Raw genomic sequence first — 26,564 nt, 5'->3', positions numbered from 1 at the left:
CCTAAATGCTTTTGAGATTTTCATATATGATGGATCCCATACAGAGGAGACCAGGCATTGAGCATGACAATAATGATGATGAACAAGTGAAACTGAAGGGAAGAATTTTAGGGACATAAACATTGTCCTCCTCAGGTATTTGTGGATAACCTGGTGCATGGGGACCTGCATCCTGGTAACTTACTGGTGCAGAACATCACCTCAGGGACTGCCACTGGGGATCAGGTGAGGGTCATGATGGTGGACATTGGCTGTGACACCTTTGTGATGGACGTGCAGCCAGACCCCAACCCACTACGCATCTGCTTTCTTGATTGTGGTGTGACCTCCAGACTCACTGAACAGAATCTGGCTAGAATCCGAGCTGTTTTCAAGCAAGTCGTCATTGGAGATGTAAGAACACAACAAGCCCTCAGGAGAGGGAAAAGATATTGGTGGTGTGGCTTTATTTGTTTTTACTAGAATTGCTGATATTTTTATTTATTTATTTATTTATTTATTTATTTATTTATTCATTTATTTATCTATTTATTTATTTTTATTTTATTTATTTATTTTTTAGCAGTATTAGCTCAAGACAGTTTCAAGGTTTTGGGTCTTGAGTTTTGATGTTAAGCCATTGTTTTTGTTCTGTCCTGCACTGCAGGGGGAGTCGGTGGCTGAACTGTTCCTGGAGCACAGCGAGCATGAGTGTGCTGACCATCAGGCTTTCAAGGAGGATGTGGACGGTCTTGTCCAGGCAGCTCGGGAGAGTACTGTGTCCCTGTCCCAAGTGAGTGCCATCACCACACCTCATGTTAATTATGCAATGACAGTCCACAGTGCATCATATTTAGAATAGTTTTATTCATTATTTGAATTCATATACAGCACAGTAATGTGATGCTCATTTGAGTATATGCTGACATTTGTAATGAAACTCCTACATGGTTGTTGTGCATTTCTCACATCTAACCAAGTTTCAGTGGTGATTAAGGGAGATGTCTGGTTGGGAGACAAAAAATATGAAAAATATGGCCTGTTGTAAAAAATATATATATATATATATATATATATATATATATATATATATATAAAGTAGGCATACACATTCCCTATTATTTCACAAAGATTTATAGTGAAACATGCAATACTTTGTTTAAATTCCATTTAAAGGCCCCATACTCAGCCACATGTTTTTGTTTACATCGGTAGTGTCTTTTTTCCAAAAAACTACAAAAATTGGTGAAATTGATTTTTGGGGGAGTAACATTTTTTTTTTTTTTTTTTATGTAGGAAGGACACTGGCCAAGGGCAACAAAAATCTAATAAAAAAAAATGCCCACTGAAATGCCAGTCCCATAAAAGGGTTAAAGCAGTGGTCAAAAATTGATGAATAAGTGTCTTGAAACCTCCCTCTTGAAGGAATTCAAGTCATAGGAAGGTGGAAATACAGAAGCAGGCAGGGAGTTCCAGAGTTTACCAGAGAAAGGGATGAATGATTGAGAATACTGGTTAACTCTTGCGTTAGAGAGGTGGACAGAATAGGGGTGAGAGAAAGAAGAAAGTCTTGTGCAGCGAGGCCGCGGAAGGAGGGGAGGCATGCAGTTAGCAAGATCAGAAGAGCAGTTAGCATGAAAATAGCGGTAGAAGACAGCTAGATATGCAACATTGCGGCGGTGAGAGAGGCGGTGAGAGAGGAGAGGAGTTGATGAGACGAAAAGCTTTTGATTCCACCCTGTCTAGAAGAGCAGTATGAGTGGAACCTCCCTAGACATGTGAAGCATACTCCATACATGGACGGATAAGGCCCTTGTACAGAGCTAGCAGCTGGGGGGGTGAGAAAAATTGGCGGAGACGTCTCAGAACACCTAACTTCATAGAAGCTGTTTTAGCTAGAGATGAGATGTGAAGTATATTAAAGGGGGAATGAGTGGTATTTTCAGCTCAGTGTCTTGCTGTGAGTTTCAGTGACTTGCCAGCCTTAGTTGAGAGAGGATATGTGTCAATTCCTTGGAGGCACCATGTGATTATCTCATCCTATTTCCAACATTTCTGAGGATGTCCAGGCATACAAAGATGAATATGAAAGTGATGGCTTTTGAGGGAAATCTGGCAATAATGAGAAGCATGGCAGCTCTGAAATACTTGGGTTATGATAAGGTAATACCATGCCACAGAAAGGTGTGGGGTGGAAACTAAGAGCTATTCAAGCAAAAAATATCACTTCTCAAAGTATTTTCTAACATTTTCTAACATACAAATATGAAGAAATGATGTAGCAACACAGACAGTGTAGAGTAGTGATGACTAATGAAAGAATGATGAGTAGTGCAGGTGTTTATGAGCCCGTATCTCAAAACAACATTTTTAAGAATATAAATGCCAAAAGCTCAGTCATTTCTTAGATTCCCATCAAACCTTCAGGATTGTTAGAATGGACTAAAATCTACAAATGTATGCATTTATAATTTTAAATTAACTGTTATATATATGAAAAATCTTCATGAAGTCAAAATTTCCCATAACTTGAAAGTTGCAAGAAAATTTTTATCTCAAAATTAGTGATGAGTAAAAATTTTTATATAAAAAGTTTTAGTTTTAGGATTTTGAAAAGGAATCTTAATTTTTTGAAAATTTTAGAATATAAAAAAAAGCATAACAGTGTTATAAATGTTATGACTTACCACTGTGCAAAATTTTGTGTAAAAAAAAAAATAGAAGGGCAAAAACCCATTATACCAGACGTCCCCCTTAATTGCCACTTATTGGGTTGTTGGTGTGCCCTCTATTAACCACCGATGATTGTTGCAGGTGGATGTTGGTGTATTGCTGCAGCAGGTGTTGGGTGTGCTGCTCAAACACAAGGTACGGCTTGAATCTGCCTTTAGTGCAGTGGTCTTGGCAATATTCGTGCTGGAAGGTCTAGGCCGCGCCCTAGACCCTGACATGGACATTCTAGAGCGGGCACGACCAATCCTGGTGACAGACAAGCTCCTGTGAGTGATAGAGACCTGCTTCGCTTTCATGCCAGGTAGATTGTAAACGGGTATGGGCATGTGCCAGCACAGCAGCCAGACTACATTCTGGTGCACTCCTTTTCCTGTTGAGTTCTCTCACACACCCTCACTGCTAGTTTATAGGTTTTAGCAGTACTTGATTGATTTCTGTAGTTTTCATATTTTAAGTTATTAAAAGAGAAATTAATTATCTTCAAAGAAATGTGAATTAATCTCATACATCATAAATTAATTATATTTCTGTACATTACCTCTTAAAGATGGCTGGTGTGAAAGCTAAACAATTAATATTAGTGTGAATGCATGCTTTAGTACAAAACTAATGACATCTATTGACACATGCAAGTTATCATTGCTGCACAACTAACCTACACACAATGTAGGGACTTGTCCTGTCACCATGAAGGTCTTGAGGCAAAGATGTGAGGGAATACCTGTGAATGTGATAGGGAACTTATGTAGTACACAGCTTGTTTTGGTTACCTCCCTTTAAGGAAGATGTCATTCTGCCATATAGACAGATGAATTGTCATTATTGCTTGTACTAATGTGACTGTGAGTATAGTCTGGGATCTTGTCTTGGCTATCCTCTTCACATGGATGTCAATCCGGTATATAGGTACTGGTACACAAAAATGTTATTTGATACCTAAAGTGAATACAGTAATATATATAATTTTGGTGTTGATTGCTGAGATGTTTACTTCTTACACAAAATTGAATACAGATGAGAGTGAGTGTGGATGCTACTTTTCAACTTCATATTTAAGGTATTGCATCATTAGTTATAATTAAAATTTTAGCTGTTCTCAGTGTTCATTTGAATTCATAGAAATTTTTATCAAACAGTTGATTTAATTTGTGGGATTAATTATTAAATTTAAATGGGGTTTAATTTCCAGTTAAAAAAGAAAAAGTTGGTCATTAAAGAAATTCTTTACCCATCATGGAAGAGACAGGGTTTGTTTGTTTTTTTCAAATTTTGCCTCAGGTCTCACCAATTAATGCAGCCAACAACAAATAAGAGGCATGCTACTGATTGGCAGCTGAAGTGCTGTAATTACTTTATGTATTTAGTTATATAGCATATTTAGTAGATGTCTCAAGACTGTTCTCTCTGTGTAATATCTGCATCATACAACATTCATACTTATTCCTTCAAATGTTTTACCTTTACTATTTGCAGTGACTCTCTTTAAAGAGGGAGTCAGTGTCATTTTTGTCATACTATTATTATTACCATTAATATCTGGGTATTTCTTGATCATCAAGGATATAAGTGGACATTATTTTTTCTTCCATAAAGAACCTTGCAGCTTTACTCTGCATGCATCATTCACTATTTATTTACCTCATAGTGTATATATATTTAGTTTCTTGTAAGGTGTACTTCAGGCACCAAATGAGATAAACTTTGAACACAATGACCTTTAAGAATCATTATTTGCTGACCTCATACTAATTTTTGTTGTCATATGAAATTGTTGACATACAGGTGGCTTACTCTGGTGTAATGCCTATCCATTGCTGCATGTTCCACTATCTGTATTTCAATTATTCTTTCCTGTACTTCACATATACCAATATTGTTATTACGTATTATTATGCTAACATCTTTTATGTTGTTGAGGCTATCATGCACCTTAAGATCCCATTACTTTTTCTTTTTAGTCATGATTGTCTTTGCTTTTCCATGACCCCTTAAAAGCAGGCACATCATTCAACTTTTATTTATTTTTTTATTCATTTTATTGTTTTTTCTTCAGTTAACATCTTTATATTTGTGATTTCTCTCTCTCTCTCTCTCTCTCTCTCTCTCTCTCTCTCTCTCTCTCTCTCTCTCTCTCTCTCTCTCTCTCTCTCTCTCTCTCTCTCCATTTTGACATGTTGCTAATTCCCTAACAACGAGTCTTAAACAAGTGAGCTGAAGAAAAGCTTCTGTGTGGCATTATCTTACAGCTCTTAAGGAACATCAGCTATTTACTAAACAACCACTGAACTAAAGACTGGCATGCTGCTCTGAGCTGCTGTCCTCTGTCATGTTATGTTCACATGCTCTTCTTTGTAGCTTGGGTTTGTCAAGATTACTAGATTTGTAAATACATCTGTTTTATGTGCACTGCTGATTATAACTTCCATGACACCTCAGTAAAATTAATATCATCTGTTTGGAAGCTAATCTCATTTTAATTTATTTACTATTATTTTTTAACCTTAGGAAAACCTGAAGAGAAGAGTAGTATTAGTATCCCAGGACTATGGAAATAAAAGAGATGAGTGCCATACCAAAATATAAAAATGTATATAATTTTTGTCAGCCTGATACAGTTGTGATATCACGTATATACTCATTCATCATTGCAACAGCACAGCAGGTAGAGTTGGCCACTGCAAACTGCAAATTCTGTTAATGGCTGTGTCATTATGTTTGCAACAAACTGCCTACAAGTTAGTAGTTTTACATTTGCAGATGTAATTCAGCCAATACAAATCTCTCCACAAATTTGCTCATTTTGTAGTAAAAAAATTAATAAAAATGAAATGAAATGAAATAAAAATAAAAATAATAATAATAAATAAATAAAAAGTAAAAAAGTTTGATACACTACTATCATAAGATTATAAAGTATACAGGGTGTAACTCAGAGTTCTGCAGATATTTCTGGAGGTGGAAAGTACAGGTTATTCTAAGTGGAGAATGTTCAATGCAGATATGCATTTTGAGGCTTTGTTTAGTTGTGGTATGAAATTCAGATGTGGGCAGGTAACACATTCACAATGACCAGGCTGGACGGGTAACCATGGCAGAGAAACAGCATGTCCACATACTCCATATTACTGTGTGTGGCATTGCTGGCAGTGGTTTTTCTCTCAAACTTATGCAATACAATCTAAACATATTCCCTGTCACTATTTCAGCAAGAAACTGAGTGTGACTGACTGGCAACTAGCAGATTTGTTCCTAGCTTTGCTCCTCCCTACTCCCTGCCCAGGCAGTCATGGTGCCACAAAGCATATTATTTTCATTGATTACAACCATACTAACCTTGGGTAATGTTTATCAATAAATCACCTGTCTATTAATACCACTCATTTCATTATGGGATACTGTAAAGCCCCAAAATTTGTAGAAATCGTCTGAATAATTTACGATTTCACCAACGGACATCCACATCAACACACTCTGCCAAGGATACCTGCCCAGCCTGGCTGTTGCGTTTGTTGCCCGCCCACACTTGAATTTCATATCATGACTAAACAATGTCTCAAAGCACTTATGTGCATAGAACATTTTCAACTTAGAAATAACCTGTACTTTCACCTCTTGCAATATCTACAGAAACTCATGTTAAACCCTGTATTTTATAATTTAGAATAACCTGTACTTTCACCTCTAGCAATACTGCAGAAACTCACGTTGAACCCTGTATTTTATTATGTATATAATTTCTATTATCCCATTCAGGAAATTTCCAAACTTTGTAAAATCAACTATTATTGATCAAAATATAGTTGCATTTGCAAAAAGGTAATGTTTTGAATTTGTAGTTTCCATTTGCATTAAAACAATTATAGTGTCTAGTTCTGACACCAGATAGTACTGTGGAGATGCATTTGTAAATTAATATTAGTAGGAATTAGACCACTTCCTTACACAATAAGGTGAAGTTAACTAGTGTCTGAGGACGCTACGCATAAAAAGGTATTAACATTGTATTATATATTATCTAAAGTTAAGAATGTTGTTCTTATGCTACAATGGAAGAGTAAGGATTGGCTACACATTGAAATAAATGGACTCTATTAGATAAGGATTATTATCCTAAACAATCTTGCTTAAGTTTATCCATCTCCAAATCAAGGTCACTGGTAGGAACATGAACTGTTTTTTTCACACACAACTTTTTACACAAAAAAAATATTGTATAACCTTCTCAATACCCTGATGACTGATTCTGAACAATTTAATGAATACAGGCTCAGAATACTTTATCCAGAATGCTTGGGATCAAAAGTGTTCCAGATTTCACATTTTTCTGGACATTCAGAAAACACACAAACACACCTTTCCTTATGGTAGAGTTCCAGAAAGCCTACCATAAACTAAAAATACCATACATGTTGCAAGTAAAATATGTCAATGAAAATTCTGATATACAGTCAAACTGGCAAGAAAATATGAAATTAAAGATATAAAGAAAAATAAAATTTTCTGAGATTTTGAAATTTTGGAATTCTGGATGAAGGTCTCACCTTGTTTCATAACTGAAGCACAAACAAGAATAATATTTTACTGTATAAAAGGTTCACTGCATGTATAAGGTTCACCTTATGATATAAACAAAGGCACAAGATTTACACTGGCAACCAAGCGGCACTAAATCCTCCTTTCTTCCTTAACCCCATTAACACACTTGGTATTTGCTGTGCTCATAGCTCAGAAATTTCTGTGAATATAATTCAGCATGTATGTAACTGTATCTATGTAACTATGTCATTCTTCCTTATTCATAAGTTGCCAGCTGTCCAAGCCATGCAAAGCTCACCTGCATTTGCATTAATACAACTTTGGTTTTTGGTTTTCTTTAGGAAAACAAAGTTATAGTAGACTCAGCATTTAAAGTTAGTTGAATGTAAACATCTTGCAAATTTGACAGACTTGCAGTTTTCTTCGTATGTTGTATAGTATAAGATACATGGATTCATGAGGTGTAGACATGTGCCAGTACAAAACTAGAAAGGCAATTACACCATAAGCTACTTGAATAATTAGACCTCAAGCATATTTTTGGTCAGATGTGAGATGCATTTGGTCAAGCAATATTAATTCCCAAGAACTTGCTAACCACAATTGCATTGAAGTATGGGTTTTCAAAATTAATGTTAGTTATGTATGATCAATGCTAAATGCAAGCTCAGCTTATCAATTCATCTGTTAAATGTCAACAGAACTGAGAGAATAGATTCTGCTGTTTGATTACATCAGTCTGAGTACCTAGCACAAATTGTTTCCATCATCTTACCTGTCCCTATCTATGATGCATTTATTAAAGTTAAATAAGATAAAAAAAAGTGTACATTTCATTGTACTGACTACTTTAAGTTGCTCATACATTAAAAAGGTGCCGAATCACTTTATTGTTTTAATTGTATGACCTTGCAAATCAAATTAAATAATATGGGATGGTACAATAGCAGTAATCCATCACAAACACTGGTGGATCTTTGTCTATAGTAAATGAAGCAGAGTTAGTCCTGATTCACACCTCAGGTTTCTTCTGACCCTGATTAAAATATTATCACATGTACTTCAACAGAGGTATGCACATTAACACTCAAGTTTTACTCATACACAAGCTATGTTCATTCAGAAGAGGTTTTGACCAGAAAAGAGTAACTATGTGCATCATCACCACTAATCTCACCTCAGTCATCCATGAAGCAGGAGACTACTACTACTACTATCCTGAAGGTCCAGCAATAGTGTGCATTACTTTTAACACAAAGTGGAGAGATAGTTTGCATCACTTGTCACCAAGTGCCAGTGGAGCTACTGTGTCTATCAGGTATTTCAGAACAAGATATATCTGTCAGCACTGACTGACTTTTCTCTTCAAATGTTCCCTTTCAGCTCACTCCTGAAAAATACCAAGTTCATCCACCATCCTTTCTTTCCACACATTAAAATGAGTGAAGTGTTTCACCTCACTCAACAACAAAAATCACATCTGTTGTTCTTTCTTTGAAAACTTGTGAGGTGATACTCTATGGTTACTTATGCATCATCATGACCTGAAGTGTAAAATTCTGGACGGTTCACAACCATTTGCTTCATGAAACACCATAAAATCTCTGATTTCACTGTATTCGCTACAACATTTAACATTAACTAACCTCAGTGGGAAAGGGGGTAACCTGGCCACACACTCCAGAACCAGGTTGAAAGAATATTCCCATGGTATTCCCAGTGCATTGTAAAAGACAACTAAAAGAAACAGAGAGGATTGGGATAATTTTCTCTGTATTATATCCTCACTTTATGGGTGATCTCAGCCTTCTATCTCGTATAGATGTATATACCTGTATGTATGAAGCTGAGATCTCCCCTGAAAAGATAGAGGTAGTCCAGATCTTGTCTCACTGTGGAGATTAAAAATAAGGAATCTGTCCCCTCACTCTCCAAATTTCAGTTGGCTTTTACATGGCACAAGAGATAAGGTAGCATTATTCTTCCAAACCATCAGCAGTAGTTAAAACTAGCCAGTCTCCCTTATCTTAATAATTTGCTTCGTTATATTTACTGTCAGCTCCTCGATAGTCATTTATGAATTGTAAACAAAATAAAAAAAATTATTGCTGTATTTCAAATTACTGTACAATTTGACAACTACATAAATATACTGAAAAATCATCTGAACATGAAGTGAAATAAGCCTTTGTTCTCCTACTTTCCATAATACTTTGGTGTCTGTACATCTCATCAGAACAGCAATGGGAGGGTTTGCATTAGGACTGTAGATGCTACACCACCAGAAATATTAATTCTTGATGTGTCGTTATGGACTTTGCTGAAAGCTCATATTTGACATTTTTTTCACAAAAATATAATAAATTTTTTTTATAATTAATTTCAGGCATACAACATGCCTTACAATACATTATCAAAACAGTTATAGGGTTGATTTGTGGGATCTGTAATGTTGGCTATATATAGCAAGGAATGAACATTAGTTGAGTTTACGCATACATTAGCTGATTCTGAGCCTCATTACTTGCAGGAATGTCTTAGGAGACTTGGAAACCCAATAAAATATTGATTAACAGATATATTTGAAATTATGTAGAATTTAAGGATAGGAATAACTGCATGATGTTCATTTTCCCCATGGTGCATCATCTTTGACATCAACTGTATAGCCCTAAAACAAATGCTCCCATTGTCGGGGTTCACCTCACATGTATTGCAAAACAAAGTGAACTTTCTGAATGGTAAATGAATCTACAAACATGTTCAATCATGCACACTGCCATGACACTAATGTTAACAATTAATAAATCAGGTGTTTTTGTAAAGTATAACCTTGTGCCTTAGTTAAGATCAGACATATGCGACAGGATAGCAGCACCATAATCAAATCACCACTGTATGTGTGTGTGTGTGTGTGTGTGTGTGTGTGTCTATATATATATATATATATATATATATATATATATATATATATATATATATATATATATATATATATATATATATATATATATATATATATATATATATATATATATATATATATATATATATATATACACACACACACACACACACACACACACACACACACATATATATATTTTGGCATATAAGACGACACTTGAATCATCTTAAAAAGACACAAAAAGCTAGGTTGTCCTATACATCGGATAGAAAAACAATGACCTTAAAGTTTTATGTAAAATACCATCGTAAATAAGCAACAACCTTATATTACAACTTTTGGGAATCCGTTTTTAGAAAATGCAATGAAACATAATCCCACTGAAAAGTGTATAAAGAAAATTTAATGTAGTACAACTATAATCCTCTGCTGGCATTGTATACTAACGGACAAAGCAGGAGGCTGTGCAAATATTCCCCAGTTTTCCTAAAGTTGGAGAAGCAACTATATGAAAGTCTTCAAAGCATGGAACCCCAAGTCAAGCAGCAAAAGAAAGCAAACTGAGGAGATGAAGAATCTCTTCAGTTTGCAATGTTGTAAAGGGATGAAGTCCATGTACTGAGAAAAAAATTCAAGAATGTTGGTGTATCTAATCAAAACATAATATAAAGAAAAAGATTATGGCCAACAGCCTAATACACGCAGGCAGTGAAAGGTGAAAGGTTTGTCTATGTTTAGGAAAACTGATCATACCACACATATTTTTACACCATCTTTGTCCATCTATCCTTTTCATGAAAATGTACAAAAACACCTGGTGGGAATTTTATTTTAGGTTTAGTTTTGCACTTGAATATGATGGTACCTTATTACTGGTAATACATTCAAGGTATTTTATTCACTGTACTCGTATATCACTATCTCAGTTGTCTGGTGCTCACTGACCTAAATTTCACCACAGATGGTTTGGTAGTTTGGGTGTTGTCTTATACCACCAATATCAGCTAAAACCATTAAATTCAGACTGAAATTTTAGGGTTGTCTTATCTGAAAGTTGTCTTATGTGCCAAAATATATGGTAGTAAAAGCACATCCTAGAAAAGTGCTTCAAAGTTCTTTTAAAAATCATCATATACTAAATATTTAGAAGAAAGTTAATAATAGGATCATGACATTAAATATTTTTAGTATATATATATATATATATATATATATATATATATATATATATATATATATATATATATATATATATATATATATATATATATATATATATATATAATTATAATTTATACACATTCATACCCTAAAAAATGTCTATCACAAAGTCATTTAGTTTTAACAGCCCCAACTGTCCATGACTATTCACAGCTTATCTAACATGTTTAAGTGTGTATGTGTGTCTGAGAGATGCAGATTTTGCCCAGCATGAAACAGCACTGCCTTTGTTCTTTACTTCTTCTTCTTGAGATCTTCAAATCTTTTGGTGAGGTCATCGAAGTCTATGTCATCCTTATTCTCCTGTGGGTCTGGCAGGGTAGCTGTGCCTGGGAGATCAGGAACACTGGGTAGGTCAGGCATAGTGAAGTCTGACCCACCCTCTCCAAACTTGGAGCGTGGTGCTGGCTTAGGTTGCTCCCCATCCTGTTTATGGGAGACAAAAGTTATCACCAAGTATCTAGGGCAGTGGCTCAGATTCTGACTAAAAAAAAATTACAAACAGCATTTATCAATAGATTCTAGGAAATGTCTCACAAAAATAACACTTGTAATATGATTTGAGTAAACATTAAAGAGAACTTCTGGTCAAAAATTACTTCATCTTATATACTGGTTCTCATTCAATAACATTTATTATTGCTTCCACTCCAATTTTTACTGAACAACAAGAATGAAAACCTAACAATACTTGATGCCTGTAGGTATGCAACATGTGTGTAGACTATAAACATTTACTAAAGACTTAGGACATGCAATGTAAACTAATTTGATATCTAATACTTGTACACACATGCAACGAAAATTAAATCACAAATTTAAAAGTTTACTTTTAAGCATAATGATTAAATTTCTGACAAACCATAGTAATGAGGTCAGATAGATGATGGGCAATTAAGAAACCTACATGCATTTAACTTTCTTGCTACTATAACAACAACAAAAAAACTACCTTGAGGTTTTCTCCTCCCGTGAGAACATCAGGAGGGAACTGAGGGCGGGGCCCCTGCTGGCCGCCAGCATAAGGCATGCTGGGGTATGGAGCATTGGGGGTAGGGATAGTGTTGCTGGTGTGGCCCATGGGTGGGATGGATGAATAAGGAGGTGGGGAATTCTTCATTCCCATTGGGTCATTCCACTGCCCAGTCCCACTAAAATCCTAAAGGCGACAAGGGATAAGGGAGGTCAGTGTGGTGTGTGAGGCATGACTGGTGGTGCCTTCTTTAGTCTAGAAGGCAGTCAGACCATTACAAATATGCAAATATTTTGAAAAATAAATGAATAAATACACCTTCACTCAACATGTGAGTGTACAATGATGTATATTTGGGTGACATGTAATGAAACATTATAAACTATAGGTAGGAAATTATATAAAGGATCATGGAGTGAAATACATGCCAATTAATATAAGATGACCTCCCAATTGTAGTATTATTCTCAAAATTCTGAGTCTCTATAATTAAACATCTTAGGGTGGGATGATTTGAAGCATTTGAAGCTTTTACTTTTTGTTCATTACTACATTTCTGATCCATTACACTCGGATGTCCTTGGTTTTCTGAATTACCTCATTACATGCAGTTTCATAACATGCTTAGTAATACATTAATATGGTCTCATTTACAATTTTCTTGTATTTAGATGATACAAAGTTCATGAAGGAAAGATTCTCATTGTATTGCTCTCATCAGTTTTTGTTGCATTCTATAATAAAGGGAATATAGGCATGTATTCTATATCTCAGTGCCTCATGGACGACAACCAAATAAGGAAAAAAATAAATAAATAAATAAATAAATAAATACTGGTATGAGAGAAATGCTCATATCTACACTGGTTCTAGCACTGTTCAGCTTTGAGGAACCCACACAAGTGAGGATGAGATATGAGAAAGGTTTTTCATTGGCAGTTGAGATGACTATAACAACAGCAAAATTGAAGGTTCATTCATCTCACGACAAAGGTAGTACTCAATTTGAATTACTATTTTTCACTGCCTTAATTGCATTGGAGATTGAGCAATCTGGAGGTGCATGCATCACATTAATATCACATCATTCATAAACATGGATGAGTGCAATGTCTTAAGGATAATACTGAAATGGACTCTGTGAAGGCACTTCAGGTAGCACATAGACAGTGTTCAAGCAGCAAGGTTACAAGAACAAAGGTGCAAGTGAAAAGTTGCCAGAGAAAAGCTGTGGTGCAGGTAAGTATGCATGTGGTAAGGAAGAGGCCCACACTGGGGATAGGAGTCAAAAAGCTTCTCCCCAATCCTACACGTCCCCAGCAAGATGAACATCAATACATGTACCATTCAGTATTTTGGTCTAAACTTTTTTTTTTTTTTTTATGTAGGAAGGACACTGGCCAAGGGCAACAAAAAGGGCAACTGCAAGTCTTATTAACAATTCACAAGATCAAAATTCTGAATGGAAGTCCATCCTCATTTCTTTCTCTTACTTATGTCTCATACACACACACACACACACACACACACACACACACACACACACACACACACACCTGCATGTTATTACTGATCTTCTCAGGAAGAACATCAGCAGAAGCATCAGCAGGTGGTGGTGGACCACAGGGAGGGATATTAAAGCCACCTGCAGCCATCCCTGGTTGGGGATGGACTGGCTGTCCAGGGACATTGGGTAAGTTGAGGTCCATGACTCCTGCACCCTGGAAGAAGCTATGATCAATGTGGAGCTATTGTTGTAGCTTGCATTATCAGTTGGCATGCAAGAGAAATATTTCAATGGGTGATATAAAAGTTAGGCTTTAAACTAATTAGTGGTCCTACCAATGAATGTTGATGTTGTGGGTACTAAAGTACCTCACATGAAATAGAACAGAATGCTGGAATATGTATGACAAGAGAAAATATACAATTATATCATACAAGGGCAGTAATAAATGGTTATTTCCACTGCAGCAATCCCTTTTAGGGAAATTCTTAGGAACAGGAATTGAATACAGGTGTCCATACCTATCACACAAGGAGAGTTGTGTAAAAGACATGTAGTGGAATTAGAGATAAGCTATAGAATACTGGAGTGTTAAAAAGTTAAGGGAGACAATGGAAGACTCTGAAGGGGTCATACTGATGTAAGAGACATGCCTTGAATGTGTAAAGGAGATTGAGTTTATGCAGGTGATGCAATAGCTATTGCTATGATGAAAATTAAAAGTGAATGGGGGAGGTTAAGGCAATTATTGCCTTTATTTCTTATACATGGTTTGTGTCAGGGATGTAATACTTATGCTAGCAAAACCTGGACACTAAAAGGAATACAATGTTCACAGGATAAAGTGGATGAGGATCAGGATGATTAGGTGGAGGATGTAAAATGTGTACGTGTTTCATGATAAGAAGTAAACTAAAAGAGTTTGAACATACTAAGAATAATATGAACTGACTGGAAAAAAAATCAGAGATCTGAACATAGCTGATAAAGTATTTTGACACAGACCCAAGGAAACTTAATATAGTTCAGAGTGTTCTCATAGATAGCAGTGCAGGGGGAATTCCAGAAACCATGCAGTCTGGTAAGCTACCATCAGATGATCCAGGACATCATGAGCAAACATGCATGGCAGGGCTAGTTTAAGAGGGGGCATGGCAGGACAATGCCCCACGAAATTTTTTGATTGCCCCTCCATATACAAAAAAATATTACAGGTGTGTTTTAGTCAGCCAGTGGTGGTGTCACAGGATTAAGCCCTGCTGGCCTAAATCCACAAACTGTGTGTCTGGAACTGTTTTTTTATTTATTTTTTTTTATGTAGGAAAGACACTGGCCAAGGGCAACAAAAATCTAATAAAAAAAAATGCCCACTGAAATGCCAGTCCCATAAAAGGGTCAAAGCAGTGGTCAAAAATTTATGAATCTTGAAACCTCCCTCTTGAAGGAATTCAAGTCATAGGAAGGTGGAAATACAGAAGCAGGCAGGGAGTTCCAGAGTTTACCAGAGAAAGGGATGAATGATTGAGAATACTGGTTAACTCTTGCGTTAGGGAGGTGGACAGAATAGGGGTGAGAGAAAGAAGAAAGTCTTGTGCAGCGAGGCCGCGGAAGGAGGGGAGGCATGCAGTTAGCAAGATCAGAAGAGCAGTTAGCATGAAAATAGCGGTAGAAGACAGCTAGATATGCAACATTGCGGCGGTGAGAGAGAGGCTGAAGACAGTCAGTTAGAGGAGAGGAGTTGATGAGACGAAAAGCTTTTGATTCCACCCTGTCTAGAAGAGCAGCATGAGTGGAACCCCCCAGACATGTGAAGCATACTCCATACATGGACGGATAAGGCCCTTGTACAGAGTTAGCAGCTGGGGGGGTGAGAAAAACTGGCGGAGACGTCTCAGAACACCTAACTTCATAGAAGCTGTTTTAGCTAGAGATGAGATGTGAAGTTTCCAGTTCAGATTATAAGTAAAGGACAGACCGAGGATGTTCAGTGTAGAAGAGGGGGACAGTTGAGTGTCATTGAAGAAGAGGGGATAGTTGTCTGGAAGGTTGTGTCGAGTTGATAGATGGAGGAATTAAGTCTTTGAGGCATTGAACAATACCAAGTTTGCTCTGCCCCAATCAGGAATTTTAGAAAGATCAGAAGTCAAGCGTTCTGTGGCTCCCCTGTGTGATATGTTTACCTCCTGAAGGGTTGGACGTCTATAAAATGATGTGGAAAAGTGCAGGGTGGTATCATCAGCGTAGGAGTGGATAGGACAAGAAGTTTGGTTTAGAAGATCATTAATGAATAATAAGAAGAGAGTGGGTGAGAGGACAGAACCCTGAGGAACACCACTGTTAATAGATTTAGAAGAACAGTGACCAATAGAACGGTCAGAAAGGAAACTTGAGATAAAGTTACAGAGAGAAGGATAGAAACCGTAGGAGGGTAGTTTGGAAATCAAAGCTTTGTGCCAGACTCTATCAAAAGCTTTTGATATGTCCAAGGCAACAGCAAAAGTTGCACCAAAATCTCTAAAAGAGGATGACCAAGACTCAGTAAGGAAAGCCAGAAGATCACCAGTAGAGCGGCCTTGACGGAACCCATACTGGCGATCAGATAGAAGGCTGTGAAGTGATAGATGTTTAGGAATCTTCCTGTTGAGGATAGATTCAAAAACTTTAGATAGGCAGGAAATTAAAGCAATAGGACAGTAGTTTGAGGGATTAGAACGGTCACCCTTTTTAGGAACAGGTTGAATATAGGCAAACTTCCAGCAAGAAGGAAAGGTAGATGTTGACAGACAGAGCTGGAAGAGCTTGACTAGGCAAGGTGCAAGCACGGAGGCACAGTTTCGGAGAACAATAGGAGGGACCCCATCAGGTCCATAAGCCTTCCGAGGGTTTAGGCCAGCGAGGGCATGGAAAACATCATTGCGAAGAATTTTAATATGTGGCATGAAGTAGTCAGAGGGTGGAGGAGAGGGAGGAACAAGCCCAGAATCGTCCAAGGTAGAGTTTTTAGCAAAGGTTTGAGCAAAGAGTTCAGCTTTAGAAATAGACGTGATAGCAGTGGTGCCATCTGGTTGAAATAGAGGAGGGAAAGAAGAAGAAGCAAAGTTATTGGAGATATTTTTGGCTAGATACCAGAAATCACAAGGGGAGTTAGATCTTGAAAGGTTTTGACATTTTCTGTTAATGAAGGAGTTTTTGGCTAGTTGGAGAACAGACTTGGCATGGTTCTGGGCAGAAATATAAAGTGCATGAGATTCTGGTGATGGAAGGCTTCAGTACCTTTTGTGGGCCACCTCTCTATCATGTATAGCACGAGAACAAGCTGTGTTAAACCAAGGTTTAGAAGGTTTAGGATGACAAAAAGAGTGAGGAATGTACGCCTCCATGCCAGACACTATCACCTCTGTTATGTGCTCAGCACACAAAGACGGGTCTCTGACATGGAAGCAGTAGTCATTCCAAGGAAAATCAGCAAAATACCTCCTCAGATCCCCCAACTAGCAGAGGCAAAATGTCAGAGGCACCTTCGCTTAGGGGGATCCTGAGGAGGGATCGGAGCAATAGGACAAGATATAGATATGAGATTGTGATCGGAGGCACCCAACGGAGAAGAAAGGGTGACAGCATAAGCAGAAGGATTAGAGGTCAGGAAAAGGTCAAGAATGTTGGATGTATCTCCAAGACGGTCAGGAATACGAGTAGGGTGTTGCACCAATTGCTCTAGGTCATGGAGGATAGCAAAGTTGTAGGCTAGTTCACCAGGATGGTCAGTGAAGGGTGGTGAACATTGAAGTCTCCAAGAATGGAGATCTCTGCAAAAGGGAAGAGGGTCAGAATGTGCTCCACTTTGGAAGTTAAGTAGTCAAAGAATTTCTTATAATCAGAGGAGTTAGGTGAGAGGTATACAGCACAGATAAATTTAGTATGAGAGTGACTTTGTAGTCGTAGCCAGATGGTGGAAAACTCGGAAGATTCAAGAGCGTGAGCACGAGAGCAGGTTAAGTCATTGCGCACATAAACGCAGCATCCAGCTTTGGATCGAAAATAAGGACAGAGAAAGTAGGAGGGAACAGAAAAGGGGCTAATGTCAGTTGCCTCAGACACCTGAGTTTCAGTGAGGAAAAGAAGATTAGGTTTAGAAGAGGAGAGGTGGTGTTCTACAGATTGAAAATTAGATCTTAGACCACGAATGTTGCAGAAGTTAATGAAGAAAAAGTTGAGGGGGGTGTCAAGACACTTAGGGCCATCGACAGAAAGGCAGTCCGACCTGGGGATATTTATGGTCCCCTCCCCAGATGGGGACTCCATCCATGCCTGTAATCTGCCTATGCTGTTTGCTAGTAATTTATTATTTTATCAAATTTAGTGATATATTTTTATAATGAATGTGGCTTATTTCTGTTAAAACAAAGTAGGTTCTTCATTTTCATATCATATAAATATAATCAGTATTAGTTTGCTATGGCTGAAATTGTAAATTCTTGTTAATCTTCAAGTGAACCAATCACAGAAAGGAAATAATCATCAACAAAGTTACTTTATCTGAGTTCTGCATCTGCTTTCTGCAATATAAAGAATTTTAGACTTATCAACATTATTTTTTATGCCCAGCAGTTTCCCTACTGCACTTAAAAATGCTTTTCCATGAGTTAATTTTGTTTAATTATTTGAATGAATGCACTAGTATCAGATCACCTATAATATTTCAGTCCCCCCAAGGGACAGCAAGTCACTAGTCCTTGACGCAAGGGAGAATGTTCATGAGGGAACCACATGCATTAGAAATATTCAAACATACAGGAAGTATGCATATACCACCTAGCACACCTGGTGGGTTTTAGGAGTCACCAGCACACAGCTGTGCTGGCTGCGGCCAATGGGTGGCAGCAGCCTTGGTTGGTCAAAAGCCTCTGCAGTGTCTGTAAGAACTAGATCAATGGTGGAGTTGAGGTGTGTTGGCTCCTGCACTAGGTTGGTCAGATTCAAGCAGGCACACAGACGATTATGTGGCAAGTTATTGAAGTCTCCAGCCACAGCAAACATCATCGACGGGCTGCGACTTCGGATGTCTACCACAGAATTGACAATTTGGTCCATGAGGGCAGGTCCAGTAGGGGCACGGGGAGCATGATACAGGCCACACACCACCATTCCCCCATCCACTGCCACCCACACACACTCCAGCTCAGGGGGTGCCTTCAGATGCACCTCCTGTGGGTTGAGGCTCTCCCGTGCATACACAGCTACTCCACCCCCCCGTCCCACCCGATCATCATGAAACAGCTTGTAGCCAGCAAGGTTGTGCTGCACAGCTGGACGTGTTTCACTAAACCACGTTTCACTGACTACAATAATATCTGGGTTATGACATGCCACAACCTCCTTGAACTCTTCAAAGCAGTTGGTTAGGGACTGTGGGTTGGTGAGCAGGATAGAAGGCACCCTTACTCCAACCAACACTCTTGAGCCTTCACAAGAGGGCTGCAGAGCTGAGGCAGGAGACAGGGGAGATTCCCAAGATGACTGTGGTTCTGGCAGTGGTTGTTTGGCAGGCAACGCTGGAGCCTCATGAGGCATTTGGGTTGGAAACAGCACCTGCCAGAGCAGTGCATTAATATTACCAACTTTGGTGCAGGCACTTGCCTTGTTTCTGGGCAATCTTACATTCTAATTTATCTACTAATCATGGTTGTCATGCAATATCAATGAGTAATCTCTAGGTATTTGACTTTAATGAATATATATTTTCCTTGAATTTCAGTTAACCAACCACAGCACTTTTAGTGCAGGTAAAAGCAGAAAAGCCAAGACACAAAAAGCTGTGAGCAAAGAAGAGAGCCTTGCCTTCGCACCTTTCTCTGGGGCTTCAAGTCCACAGCTGCTTTCTTGCTGACAATAAGTAAAAGTGGCCAAGCATGCTCCAGCAGGGTGATCACACACCATGCCATACAGACTATTGTCACTGGTTCCACAGGATGACAAGAAGTATTTAAAATTATCACAAAGCCAAAGATGAAAAATGCTGAAAAGTAATCCAGTGTTAAGAGAAGCAGACACACCTGCATGCAACACCAAGCAGCAAGCAAGCACCATCACCATAACAACTACTGCTATGGGCACAATGAGGTTCTCAACATTTAGTCTCCTGATGCCAAACTTCCTCTTCACCTCTAAAACATGACAGTTTTAATTAATCAATTCATTACCATAAACCATATTTGGTCAACTGACAATTCTTTTAGCATGTGCAAATGCACTACGGAAATCAGTAATATATAAGAATGATGAAAATTTGATGGTAAAGAGTCTAGCCTCAGGAAATATAGTGACACAAATGTATGCCCACACCAACACAAACACGACATTCCCTTACCGATGCAGGGTAAGCAAAGGGCTGCTGGGGCATGGGCTGAGGAGGGTAGCCTATGAACCCTGCTGCAGGGGGAATGTTCACTCCACCCCCTCCACCTCCACCTCCTGCTCCATCATTGCCAAGGTTGTTCTTTTCATCCAGACTGATGAGAGGGTCCTTGCCCCACTCATCTTCCCGCATCACCTGTGCAGGAGAATATCAAGTCTGATCTATCAAGTGATGCCATTCAAGCAGCAGCACCTGAAGGCCCTCAATACACATCACTAAAATAACTCTATGGTTATCATAGATCCCCTATTGATCCTATTATTGTAGCCATTTTATTTTGTAATTCTTCTGGTACTGAAAACTGATCATGCAGAACAGGGAAAGTTACAATAGTCTGGGCATGTTGAGAAAATAAAAGAAGAACAAGTTCTGAAAAAGATAATGGAATGGATGTATTGAGAAATGCAGGGTTGAGGGAAACAACACAGATGGGATGGGAATGTGTGAAGAGAGCATCACATGTAAGAGAGATGTCTTTGAAACAAGAAAGAATGGTTGAAGAAGGCCAAATTGAAAGCAATCAAGGATGCAATGCATCCTGGATAGGCTCTGAAGGTTCATCCACATCTGGTTCAATAGGTTTCAGAGACCTATAGATAATTTTATGTAGCTTTATTTAAAGTAAGTGAGTGTGCTTGCACATGCATGTGTGGAGGGGAAAAAAAAAAAAAAAAAAAGTAACTCACTTGAGGGTCAGGTTCATACTCCACATTGTAGTTTTTGGCAATCTCTATCAGGTACTTTTCCACCAGCACTTTTGGCGGCGCCTGCACACTCAGCTTGTGGATGAGTCGCTCACTGATGGTGGTCACCTGCTGTTCACGACATGCCTGTAAACATGTACAAGGAACACTCAATGAATGGTATCTTGGATTAAGGATTGCTTCTAAACTATACATCAATTTGCAATGTAATACTTTCTTTCCAAACAAGAAGAAGAAGAAGAAGAAGAAGAAGAAGAAGAAGAAGAAGAAGAAGAAGAAGAAGAAAAAAAAAAAAAAGAGTAAAGCACTTCCTTATCCTTTCATTCAATGGTTTGGAAAAAGAGAACTTCCCTTAAATCAGTGACTCATTGGCTGGAATGGAAGCAAAAAATATTTATTTATCCCACTTATTCAGTGTATAAAATAATTCCGAAATTCTGTGAGTGTAAAAAGCCTGATGAACAATGTAGTAGTCTAACTTGAGGGGTTTTAGGAGGTTACAGGCACATCCCACTAAGTCTTCTTGCTGACTGACTGTTATCTAAGTATCAGTGAATTATGTTATGAATAACCACAAGCAGGAACAACCCAATAACATGAATGAAGTAAAAAGACAGATTGTATTTGGTGTAAAAGGTGGTGAAATAACTTCAGGATAATGGCAATAAATGCCATTGACCATCAGTTGTTACAGACTGGTTTCATCATAAACTCATCAACTAAAGGCCTTTCTAGCAACACAATCTTAGCTGCCCAGCTGTCTTTCCTATATACATGTATGTACACAATTAAAAGCCAAAACTACTATTCACACAACTCACCTGGCCATAAGGTTTGCCAAACTTGAGAGTTAGTTGGTCAGCAATAACCTTCAGCTCAGCCACATCTGTCTGAAGCCTTGGAGCAGCCCAGATGAGAGATGAGACAGCCTCTGCCAGTCCCTCATCCAAGTCTCTGTTACAAACCATATCACACATGAAAGCAAACTCCACAAATTGCCATCCATTATTTCTGTATACCTCAGTCTCAGAATATCATTAAATTCTGCCTTAGTGATAATTCATGTAACAGAAAACTACTGAAAATCAAGATTATGTATAGAGATTATAGGGATAATTTCCAATGGCTGTATGCTTCAAGCAAGTCTCTGGAGTGAGGGCAGCAGGGTGTACATATGGATCAAATTCTCTACATTTTTCCAAATTCTCATCTTTTCCATCTGCATGGACACTTTTTTATTATTATTATTATTATTTTTTTCTATGAGTTTGGTCAATGTTCAGTTTGTTTATGTACAAGTTGACATTAAAAAATCTAGCAACCTCCGGACCTGAGGACTGCCGGATTTTTTGAAGTGCCAGATTTTGTTATGGTTATATATGCTGTATATATTTAACAGAAAATTTTTTAATATCATACACTGCTGAAGAGACAATGCTGTATGTTTCACAGTTTGCACAGACATGCCAGTATCAAGTTTTTTAGCACTTCCACTTTCTCTGTGATTGACAATGCATGATGTTTAAGTTTTATGCAACCTCTTTTCTTTAATGAATCCATAATGGGGCTATATAGCAGCAAATAAATGATAAAGTGAGGAGGAATGAGCAGGAATGCCTGTTAGCAGGTGAAAGCAAAACCCAACATCTGATTCTGGAGTATAGTGCCATCAATACATAAACAGCACCTCCAGAAAACAGTGGCACACCAACACAGTAAATTTGTAAATGCACTCCAAAATCCATACCAGAAATCTGAAGGAACCAGATTATTGATGGCCAGATTTTTCTAATGTCAACCTGTATAAAATCTGACCAATAAACACTTCACAAATGCCCTCTCATGAAATGAAACCTAAACAGATTCAGACTCACTTCATTTGCTGGATAAGACCATATCGAGCCAGCAAGAGGTCACAATACATCTCTGTGACCTCCATGGCCTCCACTAAGTAGTCCTCACGAATAATGTGTTCCACTCGAATCTTGGCACGCTCTGTCTGCAGGAAGAAACAATTATCTTTAATGACAGTTGTTATATGTACGAGTACAACTTTAGCTAAACTCCTTCCTTAGTTTCCTTTGCTGTAAATTATACAGTTACTGTTTATGTAGGTTTGACACAAAACAATGGCAAATAATTAATTAAAAACATAAAGAAATCTATCATGAAAATAGTTTCATCTTGAAATAACAGTTAAACCTTACTGAAAATTTTCCCAATGATGAGACAATCAAATTTTTCTTTTTCAAAATAAGCAATAGGCAAATAAACTAATTACCTGGAGGTGTCAGTTTTGGCTAAAACAAACAAGTTTTGAAGAATTTTATTTGAAATATTTCTTGATAAGAAGTCTACCCCCCCATTAGTCCCCAACCCCCCCACCTAATCCCTCAAGCAAGCCTGGAGGCCTGTGGGGAATTGGGGGTTTTGGTAGGGGATGAAAAATATGTGAAATATGGGCATTAAAAAATCTCAGGAAATTCACCTTAATATTTTGAATTTCCCTAACCTATCCTAGCCTCTAGGCCCACCTCTCCTCCTCTAGGATGTTAACCTAATCTAGCTGGTGGGTCTGCACCCTGTCTGGACCCTCCCACCACTAGGATATTAACCTAACCTGGCATAACCTAACTTAATCTAACCTAATCTAGCATAACCTAAGCTAATCTAACCTAATCTAACATAACCTAACCTAATGAGAGACCAAAAATTATACCATTATGCCTTACCAGTGTGGTGTGGCATCTCAGGTTGATGGATGCGGATACAGCTTGGCAGCTTCCTTAATAAGCACATGGAACCTCTTTCTTACATCTGTATATTGCATCTTAACCAATGCTGCTGCTAAATATCTCACACAGTGACTTTTTTCCAACTGAACACTGGCACTGTTTGCTTCACCTCCCTCCAAATGACAGTGAGCCTCTATCAGAACACCTGACGCATCTCTAAAACAAATGAAAAGTGGGATCACCTGAAGATCCGCCACCCCACAGGGATCACCTGAAGATCCGCCACCCCAGATTGTCTCACCTGAAGATCCGCCACCCCAGATTGTCTCACCTGAAGATCCGCCACCCCAGACTCTCTCACTTAGGTTAGGTTAGGTTAGGTTAGGTTAGGTTAGCCTAGCCTAACCTAACCTAACCTAACAACATGAACGCATTAAAAACTGAGTGGATATAAAAAATGCAGAAAAAAGTTTACTTCATTAAAAGTATGGGATCACCTGAAGATCCGCCACCCCAGATTGTCTCACCTGAAGATCTGCCACCCCAAGTGCAGCTGGGGTGGCGGATCTTCAGATGATCCGAAAAGTGTAACTGAACCTACTGTGGAAACTCATAATTGGTGGCCTCATGAATGGTCTCACAAGTGGCAGTGTGTGATTCGAGGGATCAGCTGTATAGATACCATGAAATCCTAATATGCTGATATCTGCAAATCCCAGTTATAAACAAAAGAAAATTATTTCAATGTTTACTCTTGAATGGTACAGAGCTCACTGGACTTAGAAAATACTGAATTTCTACATACTCTTGAGTGCTATTACAGCCATACTAGACATGTACTCTCAATTTCTTTTTTATTTATGGCAAGGTCATCAAACCTTCTACATGACATGTGAGTTTTGTGCTTATATGTAACACGGTTGTGATATCCAGAGTAACCAAAAGTTCTCATATATCTGAGGGGATGGGGCAAAACACAAACTAAAGGCACATTTTACTGAGATGACTTGACCTGCTGCAGCCAGCCACATGACATCCACCTTGCACCATTTGTAACACGTCATGACCACTCAGAACTGATCGTGCCTCCCCTTGCTGCTCAGTTTTGTACAGGCTGCACAGAACAATATGCACATTCATCACTGCCAAAGCATAGAGCTAAAATCAAGAAATATTTCATGTCAAAACTTAGAAATCTGATAGGAAACTCCTGTTAGTCATTGTGGGCTTCAAAATGTGAAAAATTTTGTCAGAGTTGGGAAAAGACAAGATATATATGCAAGTGATACAGCAAGCTCAGGTTTGTTTACAAGAAAGTTGTCAAACTTGGTGGTTCAGCTGATAGGAGAGAGAAAACAGGTTTGTCCAGTCAAAGTTCGTATTACTGAGACTAAAGGCAGAACCTGATTGTGTCCAGTCAAGACCAGTTACACACCTTAGCTGCAGGGTTCCTGTCCCCCAACTACCAAGGGTTCTAAACCATGTCTGGAATGTTTCTTGGTCCTGATAGATTTTTCAGTACTAATGTGTGGTACCAAATGGGGGCATGACACCAAGCAAGGATGTTAAATAATCTGATGCAACACCTAATTGGGGAAAATCTTAAGAACAACACACCCAAGATTATTTTCAATAAGGTGTGCTTTCAAGAAGTGTAAGTACATGTCTGTAAAGGTTTTACTGATCGCTCGTTGATATTAAGGTTACAATACAATGTTAAAGTTTCTCCAGTATTCCCGAGATCTGTCCTGCTTACCTGTCCGTGCTGAAGTTACACTACATGCGTTTGTGCGTTGGTTTACATGCAGGGTGCTTTTGCGCATGCTCCTAAGTCTATGGGGGGTGTCCAGGGGAGGCGCAGCCCCCCCAGTTAGGTTAGGTTAGGTTAGGTTAAAAGCATAGGTTAGGTTAGGTTAAAAGCATAGGTTAAGTTAGTAACCTTAGGGGGTGTCCAGGGGGGGCACAGCCCCCCTGGATAGCAGGGGGTGGTCCAGGGGGGGCAGCCCCCCCGGTTAGGTTGGGTATATAATTATTCTGGCGTATTGGTTAAAACTTAAATTTTACCCCAAATTTTTTATTCTAGGGAAATTTCCCTAGATTTTCAGTCCATTTATCGGTCTTTTATGTCCCCCCCCAAAAAAAAACCCGATTCCCACGTGCCCCCAAGCTTGTTGGGGGAAAGGGAAAAGTATTAATAAGATATGTGTGGAGGTGTATTTCTTAAGAATTACCACCTAATTCCTCCCCATCGCCTGTCAACAATCTCCACCACAACTTGCCCATCTAAGTAAATAAATAATAAAACATGCAATCACAGCGTTGCGCTACCCACCTGAGTACGTGCATAAGACAGAAAACTGGTAAAGCTCGTCATAGTTTACCCATATAAGTAAATACTCGTACGTCAGTGAGCAGGCAATCCTATGTAGTACTACCTTATCTGAATAAATAAATAAGCCTGCAGGCATGCCCCGCAGTACCTTACCCATCTAAGCAAACAAAAAGGCAGGAAAACAAACATTTCAACATTTAATCTCACATTACCTTGCCCGTGGATAGATAGTCAGCAATCTCCTTCCTCGCTTTCTGCGCTAACTCAGTCTTCTTCTTCTCCAGCAGCTTGAGTCTGTTGATGCTGAGCCGCAGGTTGGTCTTCAGCTTGGTGTAGTTAGGGCCCGAGGAGAACATGGTGGAGAGAGGAGCAACACGCCTGCGAGACTCAAATCCAAATGTTATTGTGGGAAAGACAATACAGACTGGCGATGACACACCTTCCCGTGATGCGCCTAATGACTCACTCCTCAAGGACAGTCCTACCTCACGGTCTGTCTCGATCATGTCCTCTTCCTCACA

At 38.5% G+C, this 26,564-nt stretch overlaps 2 protein-coding genes across 3 annotated transcripts in view; one reads left to right on the top strand and one right to left on the bottom strand.

Moving 5' to 3' along the window:
• Nucleotides 1–5,882, top strand: part of LOC135105005 (uncharacterized aarF domain-containing protein kinase 2-like) — a 14,713-nt gene extending 8,831 nt beyond the window's left edge. Inside the window, exons 11-13 of the mRNA XM_064012889.1 lie at nt 136–393; nt 647–772; nt 2,794–5,882. Of these exons, the coding sequence (XP_063868959.1) occupies nt 136–393; nt 647–772; nt 2,794–2,982 (573 nt within the window). The 3' untranslated portion in view covers nt 2,983–5,882. The remainder of the gene's footprint in view (nt 1–135; nt 394–646; nt 773–2,793) is intronic.
• Nucleotides 4,725–26,564, bottom strand: LOC135105006 (IST1 homolog). 2 transcript variants are annotated; one of them, XM_064012890.1, is made up of 9 exons: nt 26,256–26,564; nt 22,851–22,975; nt 21,798–21,930; nt 20,959–21,102; nt 20,225–20,407; nt 18,679–19,446; nt 13,907–14,071; nt 12,330–12,536; nt 4,725–11,803 (listed from the first exon to the last, which is right to left on the bottom strand). In XM_064012890.1, the coding sequence occupies exons 1-9, from the start codon at nt 26,547–26,549 to the stop codon at nt 11,612–11,614; spliced, it is 2,211 nt and encodes a 736-aa protein (XP_063868960.1). In that variant the 5' UTR covers nt 26,550–26,564; the 3' UTR covers nt 4,725–11,611. The 2 variants fall into 2 exon arrangements, with proteins under 2 accessions (XP_063868960.1, XP_063868961.1); XM_064012891.1 differs by lacking the exon at nt 12,330–12,536.

Source organism: Scylla paramamosain, chromosome 11 (genome assembly GCF_035594125.1).
Source record: "Scylla paramamosain isolate STU-SP2022 chromosome 11, ASM3559412v1, whole genome shotgun sequence".
In the NCBI taxonomy this organism is placed as follows: Eukaryota; Metazoa; Arthropoda; class Malacostraca; order Decapoda; family Portunidae; genus Scylla; species Scylla paramamosain.
Note: the sequence above shows the minus strand (reverse complement) of the source record. Positions and strands in the feature narration are given on the sequence as shown.

Coding starts and splice junctions, on each gene's coding strand:
- LOC135105006 (XM_064012890.1), bottom strand. CDS start 26,549: ATGATCGAGACAGACCGTGAGGTAGGACTGTCCTTGAGGAGTGAGTCA. Junction 22,976..26,255: donor ACTATCTATCCACGGGCAAG/GTAATGTGAGAT, acceptor TTCTTCCTGCAG/ACAGAGCGTGCCAAGATTCG. Junction 21,103..21,797: donor TTGGCAAACCTTATGGCCAG/GTGAGTTGTGTG, acceptor ACATGTTTACAG/GCATGTCGTGAACAGCAGGT.